This window comes from Periplaneta americana, chromosome 2, assembly GCF_040183065.1.
Source record: "Periplaneta americana isolate PAMFEO1 chromosome 2, P.americana_PAMFEO1_priV1, whole genome shotgun sequence".
NCBI classification, from domain to species: Eukaryota; Metazoa; Arthropoda; class Insecta; order Blattodea; family Blattidae; genus Periplaneta; species Periplaneta americana.
The window spans coordinates 13,508,789-13,527,239 of NC_091118.1; the positions used below are offsets into that span (position 1 = coordinate 13,508,789).

At 37.1% G+C, this 18,451-nt stretch overlaps 2 protein-coding genes across 2 annotated transcripts in view; both read left to right on the forward strand.

The window, feature by feature from the left end:
- The window catches only part of LOC138713674 (26S proteasome non-ATPase regulatory subunit 10-like), a 340,028-nt gene that overhangs the window by 297,452 nt on the left and 24,125 nt on the right, over window positions 1-18,451 (forward strand). The gene's annotated exons all lie outside the window — the stretch shown is intronic.
- Window positions 1,713-12,727, forward strand: LOC138713717 (26S proteasome non-ATPase regulatory subunit 10-like). The gene is made up of 5 exons (XM_069846029.1): window positions 1,713-1,845; window positions 5,232-5,505; window positions 5,792-5,860; window positions 10,580-10,654; window positions 11,248-12,727. The coding sequence occupies exons 2-5, from the start codon at window positions 5,233-5,235 to the stop codon at window positions 11,770-11,772; spliced, it is 942 nt and encodes a 313-aa protein (XP_069702130.1). The 5' UTR covers window positions 1,713-1,845; window position 5,232; the 3' UTR covers window positions 11,773-12,727.

Genomic DNA, 18,451 nt, shown 5'->3' on the forward strand with positions numbered 1-18,451 from the left:
TTGTGTGTGTGCGTTCGTGTGATGAAGAGTTTTGTCAAATAGTGTGTGTGTTCTGAATTTGATCTGTGTTGAGAATTTGATTGGGGTATGTTTTAGTGTGTCTGTATATTTCATATTGTTCTAGTGTGTTGAGTTTGGAAAGATCTGCCTGTCTGTCCAATGTAGAAACTGTCGCAACTATTGCATGTGAGTTTGTATACGCCTGTGTGGTTGTATTTATTTGTTTGAGTTGTCGATACAAAGAACACATTAACCCTTTCTTACCTATAGATACCGTATGGCAATAATTAACATTATAGCATTTATATACTTGTGTGTTACATATGAAGGTAAATTTTGCTAGATATTTCTATTTCCATACATTTTCATCAATATAGTTTTGTTTCAAATGTTGCCACTCCCGTAACTTGGTCTTAATACAGCTATTTGTTTCTACATGGATTGCTTGTAAATTTAATTTGGGTTAGAAAGGGTTAAAGCAATAACCAGAGGACACAATACATCTACATATGCCGAGCACATAACTAATACTAACCACACATACAATGACATAAATACAGACATGGAAATCCTACACATACAACTCAAAAACAAAAAACTCAACACACTAGAACAATATGAAATATACAGACACACCAAAACACACCCTAATCAAATTCTCAACACACAGATCAATTTCAGAACACACACACTATTTGACACAACTCTTCATCACACGAACGCACCCACACAACAAGCAGCGAAGTTGAGATAGCGCCGAGATCTAGTAGGCTCTGAGGATGGTGTCAAGTAGCACCGAAACAGCTGTAAGCCACACATGCTTACACAATTAACACGAGTAAGATCGCCATTTAATCAATTATTTATATTCAAGTGTTAAAAGTAGTGTACGAAAGATTCAACATGGTATTAGTTAATTGTTCGAAAATATTAGTTGTTATTTCTAATAATATTAGCAAAATATATCATAATATATCATAAAGACCAAAGGTAATAATATTAACTCGAAGAAGCGCAATATTTTTAACAGCAATTCATACTTTAAACTTCCAGTTAATTAACGCTATGTTAGGTGCATTTTAACAAAGGTTGAAGAAACCGGGCCTGTGACTGTTAGCGAATAAGAATTTGTAATTGCTTCATGCGACTTAATTGAAGAGGAAGAAACGAAAGAAATATTGGTTACATAATATATTTGCAAGAAACGACTTGATTACCGTAATGGAAACGCCTCAAATTATATAATTCTTCGCAATTTTCTACAAGCGAAATAAGTTTTCCGTCTGCCATTTTGGCGCGACACTGAACATGGCACACCATAATAGTAACAGTTGACCAATTAAAATTGATTTATTAAAGAAGGCCATGATCGCACGCATCGGAAAAGTTGCCCATCCGAGAAACGTGGACGGATTTGCCGAGAGGCGATGCGTCCGATACGATGTAGTGAACGCGGTTACATAACAATTACAGCAAAGATAGTCTTTTTCCGATCCGTGCGATTCGTCCGATGCGTGCGATACGATGTAGTGAACGCTTACCTTTACAGCTTTTAGTTTACAATTTCACATGGACGACAGAGCGAAATTGATAACATTTTATCACCAGGGTTTCAACCTTATTGTCGTCACTCTGTTGGCGTGGCAGTCCTGATAACTGATAACCGTTTCCTGAGTCCCATGATTCAAGAAGGGCTTGTCGCGTTCACATGAAGTCATGCAGGATATTACGCAGTTCGCTGGTGCTGTTGTAGGCGGAAGTTACGTTGCTAGATTGACTAGTGGCATCTTTGTGTGTCTTACTTCGTTACCCAGAGTGTGATATTATATCTTTAAACTTGATCAAGTAAGTGTTTTGGTGTTTGTTGTTGAGTGTGGCGAAAATTTTTATTTTTTACAAGTAAGTGTCTTAATAACCGATGTTGAATATAAAATAAGGCATGTTATAACACTTCTATTAAGTCCTGTAGCCTGTGTATAAGTGGAGTCAAGGTGTTTTTGTAGTAGCGGTCTATTTCTAATGTTCATCAGTGGGGGCTAGAATTTTAATGGTTTTGCCAGTCTGAGTAGAAATGTTTTAGTAAAACCGTGGTCTGTCATGACAGCCTATTTTTTTTAAAGCCATATTTAATTGTTTTTTTTTTTCAGAAACGAAAATTAGGTAGTCTATACTTGAAGGTGGCAGAAAAAACAGTTCAGATTTCTAAAACCTCATGGAATATTACAAACTCCGAATTTAAAAGTGGCTAAAAATGGATCATTTCTACGAAAAAAAAATTATTACTTTTCACAAACGTAGCACAATTCTGTCGTCTATTTGCAAAAGGGGACATGTCCAAAATAACAAAGTGTTGGAAAATCGAAAAAACTATAACGAAGTTAACAAATTAAAATGTTCATATATTTTTTTTCTAATTACATCACTATGGATACATACCTTCAGGATCCATGAACATTTTAATTTTTTAAGTCTTATGGTTTTTTTTGCGATTTCCCAACACTTTGTTGTTTTGGATGTCTCCTTTTGCAAATCGACGACAGAATTGTATTTTCATTGTGTAAGGTTACTTACCTACCATAAAATGTATTTGCATGTCCTAAAAGTACCATAACATGACACAAATTTGGAAATATGAAACAGAAGATATTAAATATTGTCCAAAAATTGTTTAGACTAGGCCTATTTCGTTTATATGACGTCATTCCATTTTCGACCAACGAAGTGTAATGAAATTATTGTGAATTTCAACCAATGACAGTCATACATCGCGATGATTTTTGCATTTCCATTTATCACTAGTCTATCAATTTATCGCATTGTCATTCTTTAGTTTAGTCAGTGTCGCCAAGTGTTGCCCCATAAATCGATGAGCATGAATCCAGTGTACTTTAATAAAGTGCCAAATCCTACTTGCATATTTAGACTACATCTTCATCATCTAATTTCATGTCCATTTTATCTAAAGAAAATGACAATCTGGTTATTTGTAATTATATAATAAAATGTATTAAATTATGATTTCAGCAGATAATGAAAACGTATTTCTGTTATAAGTTAATAACAAGAGAAAAGCGCAGTACATGTAATTAACATTGTTGAATCTGTATTTCGCTTTTCTCAATTGGCATTACTGAATAACATTCAATTTATTTATTGTAGTAATCGATATTCATCTACCGGTACTTCAACTTCAGAATATGTGAATAGGTTAAGTATTCATAAATATACAATTATTAACATTTTGTGAGCAAATTTTAGGGATATAGACTATTACTTACATTTTTTATTTTATTCACGAAAAAGTCTTAATAAATCTCAGACCTCTTGTGACATTACTATAGAAAATTTTAAGCACCATTCTACAAAATAGTTTTTTTATGAATTTTAACTGGTTGTATTGGCCTTAAGGAACAGTTGACCTAATAAAAAAATAGAAAGGTGGAAAACATTTGTCCTGTGTGATTAACACTTTTACAACTGTGTTAACAGAGTCACAGATTGTTTATGATTAATACCTGACAACACCAGGGTTGGAACCTCTTAAGCGTCACATAGGTGGAGGGGGGGATGTAGGCGATACCGACGAGCAACAATCTGCCCATATTCCTAACATTTTCTGTATTTTCTGCTTTGACAACTTAACTGCTAGTGAATCCAGATATTTCCAAACTCAATTTAACCTCAAAATATTTCTAAAGAAAGAAAATACAAAATAAAAAAAGAACGTAAACAAAATCTGGTGCTATTATTGACACAAAACATGTGACCAGTACTTGGAGAACTGTTAAAACAATTGCAATATGACCAAAATATTTTTTTGTAAATACTTCAGCATTTTAAACATTCTTTATCGTTAGTGAAAAATCATGCATAATATGCCACATTATTGTACCAGAGTCGTAAAATATTACCATGGCAACTAAAACGTCATGACTCCTAGGCTGTTATTTTGTGCTATAAAGTTAATATTATTAAACGATTTGCCGTGCTATAATATTTAGTAACAGGCCTACATAATTGTTGTCATAGCAACGTCTTTGTTCATAGACCATGATATCTCCTCATCATTATAAATCTGATGTTATTTCTTTATTAATTGTTTTATAAGGCTGTTGAACAAAAAATAACATATGAAACGTGTTTATAATGTTAATCAGATTACGAAACAAGCCATGCTCATTCCTTAAAAGTTGATTCGCTACGTGAAATCCCTAAAATTGTTCCTAAAATCGTTTATGTGTAACATAACGAACAAAATACCGCATCGTACTGATTGACAGTAACTAACAAAAATAGTTCGTAGGCTGTAAGTAGGCCTAGGCTACAGTGAGACGAAAAGAAAACTACATTTAATTCAGGTTCATAAAGTTTGATTTCATTCCTTTCAGGTAACGTTTAATAGTACATTGTGCAACGAGCCTATAATGGTAGTAATTAAGACGCGAGTATGTTTGTTTATGAAACGAGCGCAAGCGAGTTTCATAATTTTCATACGAGCTCTTAACTACCATTACAGGCAAGTTTCATACGACTTTTTATGCTCGACCATATTTCTAACTTGAAATTATTCATAAGTATTCATGTTACGGTTATGTAAGTGAGGAGCGGAACTGACCTGAATTGTGAGATGTGCGCAGACGCGAAAGTATTGATTTTTCCGAGGCACGAACGTCATTGACCTTGATATAATCTAGAGAATAACATGAACATTAGGCTTGATATAACCTGGAAATTGATTTAGAATTGAAAAAACGAGATAACAAATTGAATTTATTTGAATATTATTTACAATTAACGCTAATTATTATAGTAACAGAACATAATCTTCTGCGACAGTATTGGATTTCCAGTCTCCGTGACTTTTCGCTAATTGTCTTTCGATTGCATATCCGAGAATAATCAATACTTGCGGTTTTATAATGGTACAATGGTGATTTCTCATTGGCTGAACAACTGAATTATAATGAATAGGTGTACTTTAATGAGATGCATTAAAGGGCTACTACCAGGTGTATAATTACTACATTTCGGCATGGTCGAGCATAAAATATTTAGGTAGTGTTTCATGTTTCATTATTGTTGTACTCATGCTCTACTTGAAACCTATAATCCCACTCATTCGTTATAGTTTCTATAAAACAGATGAAGTACCTGTTAACAGAAGAAGGTCACTAGTGATTTCTGAATAGTATTTGAAGGTGTCACTGCTGTTCTTGCTTTCTGGCGTGCAGGATGGCAAAACCCAAACCTATCCCCGACCTCAAACAGCGGGTGAAGACCCTGGAGGGACAGGTTCGACTGCTGCTTCCTCTAATAGAGGAGGTGAGGGTCCTCAAGGAGAGGTTGGACTCGCGGTCCCTGCATGGCCTGGAGGTAAGGAAGGAAGAGGAAAAAGTAGAGAGCAGCAACAACATTGAGGAGCTGAAGGAGGAATTGAAGCTGAGAGAGAGGGAATTAAGAGAAACACAGGCTGAACTGGAAAAGGTGAAAGAAGAATCAGAAAGGGTAAGAGTTCCACTGTTGCCATATTTACAGTTACTGCTGAACACCTTGGATTGGGTCACGGTTAAGGCTTTTTTCCACAGAACTACGGTAGTTGCTTGTGACAGGCATTCATAAAATGGATGACGAGGGGAATTTGTAGCCATGCATAAAACGTGAAGTTAGAATTAGAAATGTCGTGTTGTTTAGTGCAATACATTCAGTAGTTGGTTGTGAGTTATTCTGTTTCTCATCGTACTGCCACCTTACTGACTGGGCTACGTCTGAACCTGATCTTTTGTGGTTACAGAAGGAAGTAGAACTGAGACAGCTGAAGCAGAAATTTGAAGAACACCAGTTACGGCTCCAGCAGGAAGAAGTAAGTGATGAGCTGTTGCTGTGGTTACAAATAAAGTAATTGGATAGTTGAGGGTACATTAAAGGTCGAACCCTAAGTATGAAATAGTACATTATGCAACGATCCTATAATTATAGTAATTAAGAATCGAGTATGGATATTTATGAAACGAGCGCAAGCGAGTTTCATAATTTTCACACGAGCTTCTTAATTACCATTATAGGCGAGTTTCATACGATTTTATGCTCGACCATATTTCTAACTTGAAATTACCGGTATTCAGATGTATACATTTTATTTTTATCTGACAAGATCGGAAGTGACCTTGTTCTAGGTCGTGAATTCTGAGATGTGCGCAGACGCGAAAGTATTGATTTTTTTCCGAGGAACAATAATGTCATTGACCTTGGCGTAGTCCCGTTAAACTTGATAATATTATAACCTTGATTATTGAATTCGACATTGAAAAACGAGATGACAAATTGAATTTATTTGAATATTATTTACAATTAACGCTAATTATTATAGTAACAGAACATAACCTTCTGCGACAGTATTGGATTTCCAGCCTCCGTGACTTTTCGCTAATTCTCTTTCGATTGCATATCCGAGAATAATCGATACTTGCGGTTTTATAACGGTACAAAGCTGACTTGTCATTGGCTGAACACATGTAAGCTGAGTTATCATTGGCTGAAGACCTGTACTTTAATGAGTAGGTGTACTTAAATGACATGCATTAAAGGACTGCTACCGGGTGTATAATTAGTACATTTCGGCATGGTCTAGCATAAAACTTCATAATAGACTGGCACGAAGGCACTAAAGCGAGTTCAAAATGGACACTTAATTAAAAGATAAGTATGAGTACTCCATTATATCTTTGATGGGCGATCATAAGAGTACAAGTCAATTTTTGGCGAAATTGAGATATGTACAGTTTTGTCATCATCAGCTCGATATCTATGTCTGGTAAAAAGAGTAGAAGTCAAAACCTGCTGTAGGACGACGCATTCTCTGATGGACATAACAGATGTTAAACAGTTTTTTTGCTCTCCTGTAAAATAAGGTTTTTTGACTTGTACTCTTATGATCGCCCATCGAAGATATAGTCTATCACTATGTCGTGACTATAAGAGTACTGCCAATATCTGAGAAACGAAAAGGACGATAGCTAATTCACAGGAGGCCGAGGACTGTGACAAGGTCAGAGGAGAAAAGAGGACATTGCTATCCCATTTACCTGCATTGAAGTTGTAATGAAAGAATACTTACTTACTGGCTTTTAAGGAACCCGTAGGTTCATTGCCGCCCTCACATAAGCACGCCATTGGTCCCTATCCTGAGCAAGATTAATCCAGTCTCTACCATCATATCCCACCTCCCTCAAATCCATTTTAATATTATCTTCCCATCTACGTCTCGGCCTCCCCAAAGGTCTTTTTCTCTCCGGCCTCCCAACTAACACACTACATGCATTTCTGGATTCGCCCATACGTGCTACATGCCCTGCCCATCTCAAACGTCTGGATTTAATGTTCCTAATTATGTCAGGTGAAGAATACAATGCGTGCAGTTCTGTGTTGTGTAACTTTCTCCATTCTCCTGTAACTTCATCCCTCTTCGCCCCAAATATTTTCCTAAGCACCTTATTTTCAAACACCCTTAACCTATGTTCCTCTCTCAAAGTGAGAGTCCAAGTTTCACAACCATACAGAACAACCGGTAATATAACTGTTTTATAAATTCTAACTTTCAGGTTTTTGGACAGCAGACTGGATGATAAGAGCTTCTCAACCGAATAATAACACGCATTTCCCATATTTATTCTGTGTTTAATTTCCTCCCGAGTGTCATTTATATTTGTTACTGTTGCTCCAAGATATTTGAATTTTTCCACCTCTTCGAAGGATAAATCTCCAATAATGTAATGAATGAATACGCATGAAAATGTAAATTGAATGTTTTAGTAAACCAATAAGGGATAGCTGAGCTGTAATATTGGCTGTGCGTCATAGGACATAACAGTTTCTGAATTTTCATTTGAGGATCATCGATAATGAAAAATGTTCTGACTCCTAGGAAATGAATTGTATATAACAATGTACTTGGTAAAATATCCAGCCTGCTATGGAGAGTAGATGAGCCATGCCCCTTTCTTTTATCTCTAATAATGAAAATCTGGATTACATACTGGGAGGGCAGGTCTAGATCAGTGGTTCTCAAAGTATGGGTCGCGACACTCTAGGTTGTCATGTAAAGATGTGAGGGACGAATTATAAAATAAAACAACAGTGCCTTATTAAGATACATTTATGTTGTACTTAGCAACACAAACAGCGTTGAATATAACAATAGAAAAATGTTTCAATAGTTATAAATTAAAAAAATAATAAAAGCAATAGATGTGCCGGTTTTCAGATAGAAATTTTTCAAATCTGGACTCTGTATTCGATACACACACAGTGATATAGTTTGCTAGTTGAAGCAGATTTCTCACTTTTGTTTTGATGGCAGCGATAGATAACAAATTTATTTAGCATAAATACAAGGTTGCAAATACTAATTACCAAGAATTTACTAGCTTCTTTTGCAGTGGCGGCTCGTGATAAAATATTATGTGTGTTCACAATTTTGTGTTCCAAAATCGAAGAGAATTTGAAATCGTACGTTTTTAGCCTAATATGAAATGTCATGATTCCAATGTTTCACTGTCGAAAAAACCGTATATAAATTCAAAACAACAACAACAACATAATAATAATAATAATAATAATAATAATAATAATAATAATAATGAAACCTAGTCTTTTTATTTCCAATTTTTCCTGGAAAGCCAGTTTACCCAGTTATTTACTCTTCAAAATTACTTGAACAGAGTTCATTGTTTACGTCTGTTAAAAATTAATACATAAAACAATTTAAAAAAGCGTGTGTTCAGTAATATATTTTGATTCACAACACACTGATACACTATAGTCTATACCAGTACTGTAATCCCACTCGCATAGATTACTATAAATACATGCCAGTAAATATTATTCTTAAATAATATACACCACCATACAGATATTTAAATTCATACCACCATTACATTCAGCCAGCACGTGTTTGAAAGCCAAACTATGCTATATGCCGAAACTGAAGTATAGTAATTCACAAACTACACTCTCGTAGCAGCACTGTACACACATCGACATAAAGTAAACGTTCCGACAGTGAGATGCTGACACCTGCAGGCTAAAATACAGACTTTCCTCCTCGATATATAGCACGTAAACGATAGGCAGCGATGCACCTGACATCTGTAGGATAGATTCACTGTTAACTTAATGCTTTGTGCTCTTGACGAGTCATAAGCGGCCAGCGAAAGACAATTTTCTCCCCCGCATGCGTGAAATTTCTGTAACCTTCTTGAAAAGAGCACGGCTTATACGTGAACGGATGTTGCCAAGTTTACATAAGAAGTTTATGCAATATGCGGGTCGGTGGATCGGTATTGGTTAGAGTTCCCGGGTAGCTCAGTGGTAGAGCGTTGGTACGTTAAACCAAAGGTCCCGGGTTCGATACCCGGCTCCGGAACAATTTTTCCCTCGAAATTATTCAAATCAACTTTACAGGGAGTTATACCTGAAATCTTGATTTGCATAATACACGTCACTGTTCGTTAACAGAAAACCACAATTTAAGTCACACGTAGTTAGTGTGCACTCGAAGTTTGTTGCTTGACGGTTGTCAGCCCACTTTGAGGTCTGTGGATATAGAGGGAAAAATTGGATCGGTGTCGGTTAGAGTTCCCGGGTAGCTCAGTGGTAGAGCGTTGGTACGTTAAACCAAAGGTCCCGGGTTCGATACCCGGCTCCGGAACAATTTTTCCCTCGAAAATATTCAAATCAACTTTACAGGGAGTTATACCTGAAATCTTGATTTGCATAATACATGTCACTGTTCGTTAACAGAAAACCACAATTTAAGTCACACGGAGTTAGTGTGCACTCGAAGTTGGTTGTTTGACGGTTGTCAGCCCACTTTGAGGTCTGTGGATATAGAGGGAAAAATTGGATCGGTGTCGGTTAGAGTTCCCGGGTAGCTCAGTGGTAGAGCGTTGGTACGTTAAACCAAAGGTCCCGGGTTCGATACCCGGCTCCGGAACAATTTTTCCCTCGAAATTATTCAAGATGCGGGAAGTTTAAAATACTCGATCCTGATATTATACATCCCCACTTCGTCAATACGGTATTAAATAATAAAACTAGTCGTGCATTAATGGAAACAAGGTGTTCACGTGCTCTTGTGCTCTTATTGACGCACCGCCACTGTTCTTTTGCAAGTCCGAGATATTCTTGCATTCCTTTGATGCAAAACTGGTCGGTGCTCTGGGAAAGAAAAAAGGGCCTACATGTAGTTTCACAATTCCATCATTCATTCGTAATGTTCTGTCGAAGGGCAGGCCTTTGACTGCAAGTCCAGTGTTCTGCAATCCTTCCTTTTTCACTCGATATCTTCTTCTACCACGAACTGTCCAGTTCACCATTTATTCCAGTGCATCCTTCAGTAGGCACGATGAGAGGTTTTATTTCAAAGCTTCTATCCAAACATTATACGTTGGTAGCTGTTGTCTCATTTCCTGATGCTGTATACCGGCCATCAGCTTGATTCCTTCATGAAACCTGTTGCTTCAAGTCAGACTATCACCTAACTAGCTGAGCTTTCTCTAATCCAGAATTGTTTATATTACAGAGTTACCAGGATCAGCTGAGGAAGCTGAGACAAGAACTGGAGGCTGGGCGGGAGATGAGGCGCCAGCTGGAAGAAGTAAGTGTGAGCTGTTACCATGGTTGCAGTTACGAGGGAGTTTACTGCATGTATTTATCATGAAAATTTCAAATAGGCTACTTAACGGCTTCATTTTCTGCGCAATGAAATTGTTTTCAAACTTTCTTGTAACATTCATAGTTCAACATGAATGAGACAAATTTGTGAAAAATGCTCAAATATAGCCTACCTCATACATGATACATTCAATGAAGAAACAATAGTAACTTATCGGCAATAGACATAATTATATGATGAATATGGTAACTTAAATAATTGATAGACTTGAATGATTCAGTTCCTGTTTGAATCTAAATTAAATCAATTTAAAGACATTGTTACGTAAACACCGTTCAAGTTTAGCATTTTCATGAGCAAAATGTTAATGTTGAGGAGGGAACTATTCTATTACAGATAAATTTGGCTAGAAATGTTTCAATTAAATATGAAGACGAGGTTCAATCAGCAGACTGCAACCAAGAGCAAGTAGTCATGGCTACTGTCACTACTACTGCCATCAGTTTCACTCAGCCTAGTGAACTGTCACCTAGCTGACTGAGCTTCCTCTCACCAGAGTGTTTTGTCTGCTGCAGAAGCACAGAGCTGCGGCTGAGGTCAGGCCCAACCTGGAGCAGAAGGACAGCGAAGGCAGGACTGCGCTACACCGGGCAGCGGAGCGGGGGGACACACACAGGGTGCAGCTGCTCCTGGATGCAGGCAGCCAGGTGAACGCCGTGGATCGTGATGGCCGCACGCCCTTGTGGCTGGCTGCAGAGCAAGGCCGCCAGGATGCGTGCAGGGCGCTGCTGGCTGCCGGGGCGCGGCTGGATTTGAAGTCACGACCATCTGGCTGGACTGCTCTGCATGTGGCTGCACTCAGTGGGCACCGTGCAGTGTGTGAGCTGCTGCTGGCAGCTGGGGCGCGGCCCAACGAGCGTGATGATGAACACCAGTGTACCGCACTCCACTGTGCAGCATATTGTGGCCACGCCCCAGTGGTGCAGCTGCTGTTGCAGCATGGCGCTGAGCGGGGGGCGAGGGATAAGAAGGGACAGACGGCCCTGGACCTGGCGCGTCAGTGGGGGCACACAGAAGTGGCGGCCATGCTGCAGGGCTGAGCAGGCGCAGTGCTGACAACACGACAGCAATACCATTATGCCACAGTAACCAGCGGGAATGTGTTGTGTTGGCATCAGTGTTTGCGTATAATGCTGCTATTTCATTCTTGGAATGTAGGTTTTCACTACTTCATTGCTATAGGCTGTCGTTACTCCCGTGTTGTGTCAATAATGAATAGTTCATAAGCTTGCACCTGGCACTGACACCTTGTCAGTATTATTATTATTATTATTATTATTATTATTAAGCCTATTATTAGTATATTATTATGCCTATTATTACTTACTTACTTACAAATGGCTTTTAAGGAACCCGAAGGTTCATTGCCGCCCTCACATAAGCCCGCCAGCGGTCCCTAACCTGTGCAAGATTAATCCAGTCTCTATCATCATACCTCACCTCCCTCAAATCCATTTTAATATTATCCTCTCATCTACGTCTCGGCCTCCCTAAAGCTGTTTTTCCCTCCGGTCTCCCAACTAACACTCTATATGCATTTCTGGATTCGCCCATACGTGCTACATGCCCTGCCCATCTCAAACGTCTGGATTTAATGTTCCTAATTATGTCAGGTGAAGAATACAATGCGTGCAGTTCTGTGTTGTGTAACTTTGTCCATTCTCCTGTAACTTCATCCCGCTTAGCCCCAAATATTTTCCTAAGCACCTTATTCTCAAACACCCTTAATCTCTGTTCCTCTTTCAAAGTGAGAGTCCAAGTTTCACAACCATACAGAAGAACCGGTAATATAACTGTTTTATAAATTCTAACTTTAAAATTTTTGGACAGCAGACTGGATATAAGAGCTTCTCAACCGAATAATAACAGGCATTTCCCATATTTATTCTGTGTTTAATTTCCTCCCGAGTGTCGTTTATATTTGTTACTGTTGCTCCAAGATATTTGAATTTTTCCACCTCTTCAAAGGATAAATTTCCAATTTTTATATTTCCATTTCGTACAATATGCCTATTATTATTATTATTATTATTATTATTATTATTATTATTATTATTATTAGGCCCATTATTAGTCTATTATTACTATTATTATTATTGTTATTATTATTATTATTATTATTATTATTAGGCCCATTATTAGTCTATTATTACTATTATTATTATTATTATTATTATTATTATTATTATAACCATCTTCAATACTCTATTGTGTTTATAATAAAATTATTGTTCAAATTGCTGTACACAGTATGCCTATTCAAATAAAAATATGAAAAAAAATTGTTTGTGTTGGTATCACTGCCCGTGTAAAATATATAGGATTGTTGTTATTGTGTGATTGTGATACGCCACTGATCCTTCGACATCTCAACTGGACTATTTCGAGTACAGTAAGTAGACTATGTCGCCCCCATACTGTCTGATGATCTTGATACGCCACTGACCGCCGCTGGTGTTCCTGCTGCTCACATGCACAGAAATCCTACGGCCATTTTTATGCCTATAGCCTATTTATTCGCAATATCTATCAGAAGAAAAGCATTTCCGTTGGCATCACTGTTCCTGCCTAAGGTCCGCCCAGCAATCTGTGAAGTAACTTGGCGCATATTGGGGCGGAGTCTATCTGTGCCGGAGCGTATTGCGGGCTGCATGAGCTCGAGTCCGCTAAGGGGTAAGATACTCGTGGTATAGTAGGATTTTTCAAAGGATCCCCAGTCGGTCCCTTTTGTTGCTAGAAGAACTTTGCCGCACGGTCCACCCCGGTCATTAAGGGACGCGTGCGGAAATTTCTAGGCGCGCAGTTGTCACATTTTACATTGACTTCGCCACGTGGCGTGGGTATGAAACAATCGTATATTTATGTCTAGCGGAATCGAATCGAACAGAATTTCTCTTCACCATGTATTTAAATGGAAGATAGCAGAAAGCGGCGCGTCGAATCGAATCGAAGCGAATCGATCAGAATAGAATTCATGAGCTAGAATATTATTCCACTGCCGGAATAGAATTTCTTGTTTCGGGTATGATCGTATGTTCTTGTCAAGCCTTCGTGAAGAAACAAATGAACCACATCCATTATTGGCGGCTTAATTTGTTTACTATTGAAAGTTATTGTTGAAATAGTAGGCCTACGCATACAAAAATCACAATGTAATATGAACGAAGAAAAATTAATAAATCTTGTGTAGAATTATTCTCTTGTATGACAAAACACAAAACATAAAAGTACTGTTCGGCTCGATTCCACTAGATGTGAGCGGCAGCAGACTTTTCGTTTCGATTCGGTTCGATTCCGCTAAGTGGGAGCGGGCCTTTATACAACAAATTGTACTTTCATTCATTCAATCACGAATTAATGAATGGTTAGTTTTGAGTTACTGTGTGTATAAAGATCCGTTATAGAGCCATTGTACGGTCAACTTCTTCAAACTAATATAGTTTAATACTTATATCAATAATAATAATAATAATAATAATAATAATAATAATAATAATAATAATAATAATAATAATAATAATAATAATAATAATTACAGAAGACTTTCAAACAGCGAACAAAAACACTTGTGCATGTTAAGAAAGAATGCAGTTAGCGTTAGCATTCAGGGGAGAATTGGCAACATTTATGTTTACATCAGAAAGCGGAAACAGAGATTACCCCATCCCCCGAGTGGACAGAAAAGGATGGGGGGACCGTCTTACTTCAAAAGACAACCGCTCAGCGTGCGGTAGCCTCTGTCTTTAACTGGGGACGCAAAGAACGAACCTACTATAGAAGAGTTCAGATAGAAGTTATTCCCTCCTGCAAGCGATTGCTCGCTTCATTCAAGCAATGCCTCCCCCCAGAGCAGTCACTGACCCTAGCCCTCCCACATACTACTTGCGCAGAAGTCTTGTTTCGTCTTTCTCCTCCACAGATTCCTGGGACGGACTATAGAAACTTGTCTTAATTACGTCGGTAGAGTACGCCACTGATAACTTGAAAAACTGAAGCAGGATTTACCGCCATGTACTTTCTGTCCGCCATATTCTAAAAGAGCTAAGTTTGAAGTTAAACAGCATTTATAGACTATCACAGAATATGCAACGAACAAAACTTGCCAACAAAATAGTCCTATCAATAAGCCTATCAGTGTATATACTTCGCACGAAAACATGACGACCTTCCGTCATACCCTTCACCAGTTAACTGCAGGCACGCGCAAGGTATAAACCCTTGGCCGAGTTGCCAAATCTTGTAGTCATTGTGATTTGCGAACGTTTTTTCAAACTGTGTTCCGTGAAACCGCGATTTTCAGCGAGACTCTATTATCAACAGTAATCTCACTAGACGTTTTGATTTTATCGATAAATCAGCGAGTGGAACACGAGCAGATTTAAGTAGAGAAAATCAAAACTCGAGTGGGATTTAATTGACTATTACACGATTAGAAGAAAGTATATAAAGATTAGAAGTAACGAAGTACTTCAATACAATAAAATATTAATTGAATTAAGAAAATACAACTGTCTTCAAATATATTATTGTACCATCTCAACACTACAAATATTACGCTAGATGCATGCTAGATGGCAGTAGTGAGCAATGCCTTCTTGTCGACTATTATACACGATGGCCATGTTACTAGTCAAGAAGGCTTTGTTGATTGAGTTTCATTTTTATTAAAATGCAACATTTCACTTCAATTATCCGAATCCCAGTAATCAACGTCACTTGACAGATGATTTTCAGTAAATCTTAATATTAAACAATCTCTGATACGTGACTATCCATAATATCATATAACAGAAGCTGTAACATAACCTAACTAATATACACAAGTGTTAGAAAAGTTTTAATTAACGACGATGATATAAAAAATAAACATGACTAATTTTAAAAGGAATAATTATTGAATGTACAATTTTCAAATTTGAATGTGGTTGGTGGTTCAATTGATGTTATATTGGACGTGTGCGTAATAGAAGTGGAACTCGTTGATTTAGGCCTATATGGTGTATTCAACTTATTCAGAATTTCCGAATGGTGCTCTTCATTTATTTGTAAATCGGATTTCAGAAGATGCATAGGTATGATCAGTGATTTTTTATTAATTCTTGTTCTTGAATGCCAATGCGAGTCATATTTGAAACTGCTGTGCATCGACTGGAGTGGTTTGTAATTATATATATATATATATATATATATATATATATATATATATTTTTTTTTTTTGACGTCCAGATCAGCGCAGTTTCAAATGTTGGCAAACAAAGAAACAAATGCCAGGGACGCGATAAAATTAAACAATGCTAGGGACGCGATAAAATTAAACAAATGCTAGGGACGCGATAAAATTGTGCGATAAGCAGCCATGATTGGTTGAAATACGTCCTTTCGTACCGTTTTATTGGTCAAAAGTAGTATGACGTAGTAAGAGTGTAATAGTCTTTGTAAATATACCTTAATTTATAATTACTGAAACAAAATTGGTATAAAAATGAACAAACTTATTTTAAAAACACTTTATACTTATATTTTCACTAACATGTTTTGCCTAAATAAATAAAGAAATGCAGAATGATATAATATGCGTTAAATTCTCATGTTTTTAAAGTTCCAGAATTTTATACTTAATGAAGGTTGTTGCGCTGGTATAATTTTCGGAAACTGTGATCATTGAATAGCAATAATTTTATAATACTAGAGAATAAAATTAGTTTTTATCCGCTTCGCCTTGGGTGATAATTTCCACGAGCGCATAAAATCTGTTTACTCCAGTGTGCTATACAATATTTTATTCATTACTGGAATGTAAATTTAATTTTAAATTGTAGGTCTTTTCTTTGTAATGTTTTGTTGGCGAAGAAGTTCATATATATTCATTTTAATTATTGCTAATATGTTGGTTGTCATGTAGAGAGTGATTTAAAAACATTTAATTCACTGTTGTAAGTTAGAAAACTTTTAAGCACTGCTGTGTATAATGCCATTATTTAGGTTGCTAAGGACGGTGGTTTTAGATACCAGTCATGGATAAATGTATTCCTTTTACATATTTTTTCATAACACGAAAATCATATTAAAGCACAAAAGAATATATTTGTTTCTCTGCCAGTTTAGTTGCTGATTCGATGCAAATTTTCTGTAGGCCTAAGGAACGTTATAAGATACGAAATATGATTGAATTAATTAAGGGGGCATGTACACTTCTTATACCTTAAATTTCTGTTATGTAAAATATAGGCCTATTATAAAATTTAAATTTCTACACCAACAGGTAAAACAACCTGGGTTATGTAGTTTTTTTAGTTATTTAACGACACTGTATCAATTACTAGGTTATTTAGTGTCGATGGGATTGGTGATAGCAAAATTGTATTTGGGGAGATGAGGCCGAGGATTCTCTATAGAATATCTGACATTCGCCTTACTGTTGAGAAAAACCTCGGGAAAAACCCCAATCACATAAATCAGCCAAAGCGGGAACTGAAGCCACGCCCGAGTACAACTCAGCCAACTGAGCTACTCCAGTGGCTCTGTATTAATCCAGAAGTTATGATTTTTAATGTTGTTGTTGTTGGTTTCTAATGCCGGGCGTTTGACAATAAAGTCATTTGACCTCTTGCACTCCAATATTTTTCAAAGATATCATCATGGCCAGCCACTGAAGCTCAGATTTTGAGGTGTTCCGAATCCATTTCTTGGTTGATTTTTAATGTAAAGTGCGGCATTGGCTATAATAGATGTTAAGTGGAAAACGGCATGAGCTTTTTTTTCTTCTTCACAAACTATATTCCTTAAAAACTCTTTTCCTGGTAATTCCGAATTTGCTGGATATAATCGAATGAAATTTTTTTCTGCATTCTTAAATATAATGTACAAAGCAGGCCAGAATATTTCCGCAAGTTTATTTGCTGTTGGTGATATCTCTTTCGCGCATTGTTCACATATTGTTCGACGAAGTAAATCACGCATAAAATCGTCTATCTTACCGAATTCTGTTTTAGTTTATTTTCTCTTTAGTTGGTGAACCGTAATTCTTAATTTCTATGCCCTATATATATATTTTTTTACCAACTCCGCCGGTTGCGTCCGATGTTAAGTGATTAAGATTTGTACTTATCAAACTGCCTCAACTTTCGATTACTCTATGGGTAGAATTTCTAACGTTAGACACAATTTTAACACTTTGTTTTCTTAGCTACGCTCCTCTGCAAATAAGATATTATGTTTCTATGACGGTGTTTGTTCTTATCGTGATGGTCCTGGATCTTCAGGTGTATCAGGAGGCCTGGTGCGGATCATCTGCTCCAACACTCATTAATCATGGCCGGAATAAATTAGACATATTGAAGCGCACAACGGTATAAAACAACACGTCGACAAATGTCGAAAAAAACACTGAGAACGGGTGAAACCCAACAGGTAGAGACAATGACTACTAGATTTGGCAATGCTGGGCTCTATTGTATTCCTGCCACGCGGCCAGGGGTTGAGTGGAGGATGGGGGTTTATGAGGGATTACCAATTCCAAGAAGAGAGGCCGTCATGTTTCCGAGGCAAGTTTACCCTGCTTACAAAATGATACCTTTACAACTATACTAAGGTTGGATAAAAATTAATGGCAACAGTTCGATATTTCTGACATGGCTTTATTCACAAGGTTACAACATTTACGTACCATCTATATAGTCGCCCCCCTTATTTAGGCCTATTACCTTTTGCCAAATGTTT

Coding starts and splice junctions, on each gene's coding strand:
- LOC138713717 (XM_069846029.1), top strand. CDS start 5,233: ATGGCAAAACCCAAACCTATCCCCGACCTCAAACAGCGGGTGAAGACC. Junction 5,861..10,579: donor TACGGCTCCAGCAGGAAGAA/GTAAGTGATGAG, acceptor TTTATATTACAG/AGTTACCAGGATCAGCTGAG. Junction 10,655..11,247: donor TGAGGCGCCAGCTGGAAGAA/GTAAGTGTGAGC, acceptor TGTCTGCTGCAG/AAGCACAGAGCTGCGGCTGA.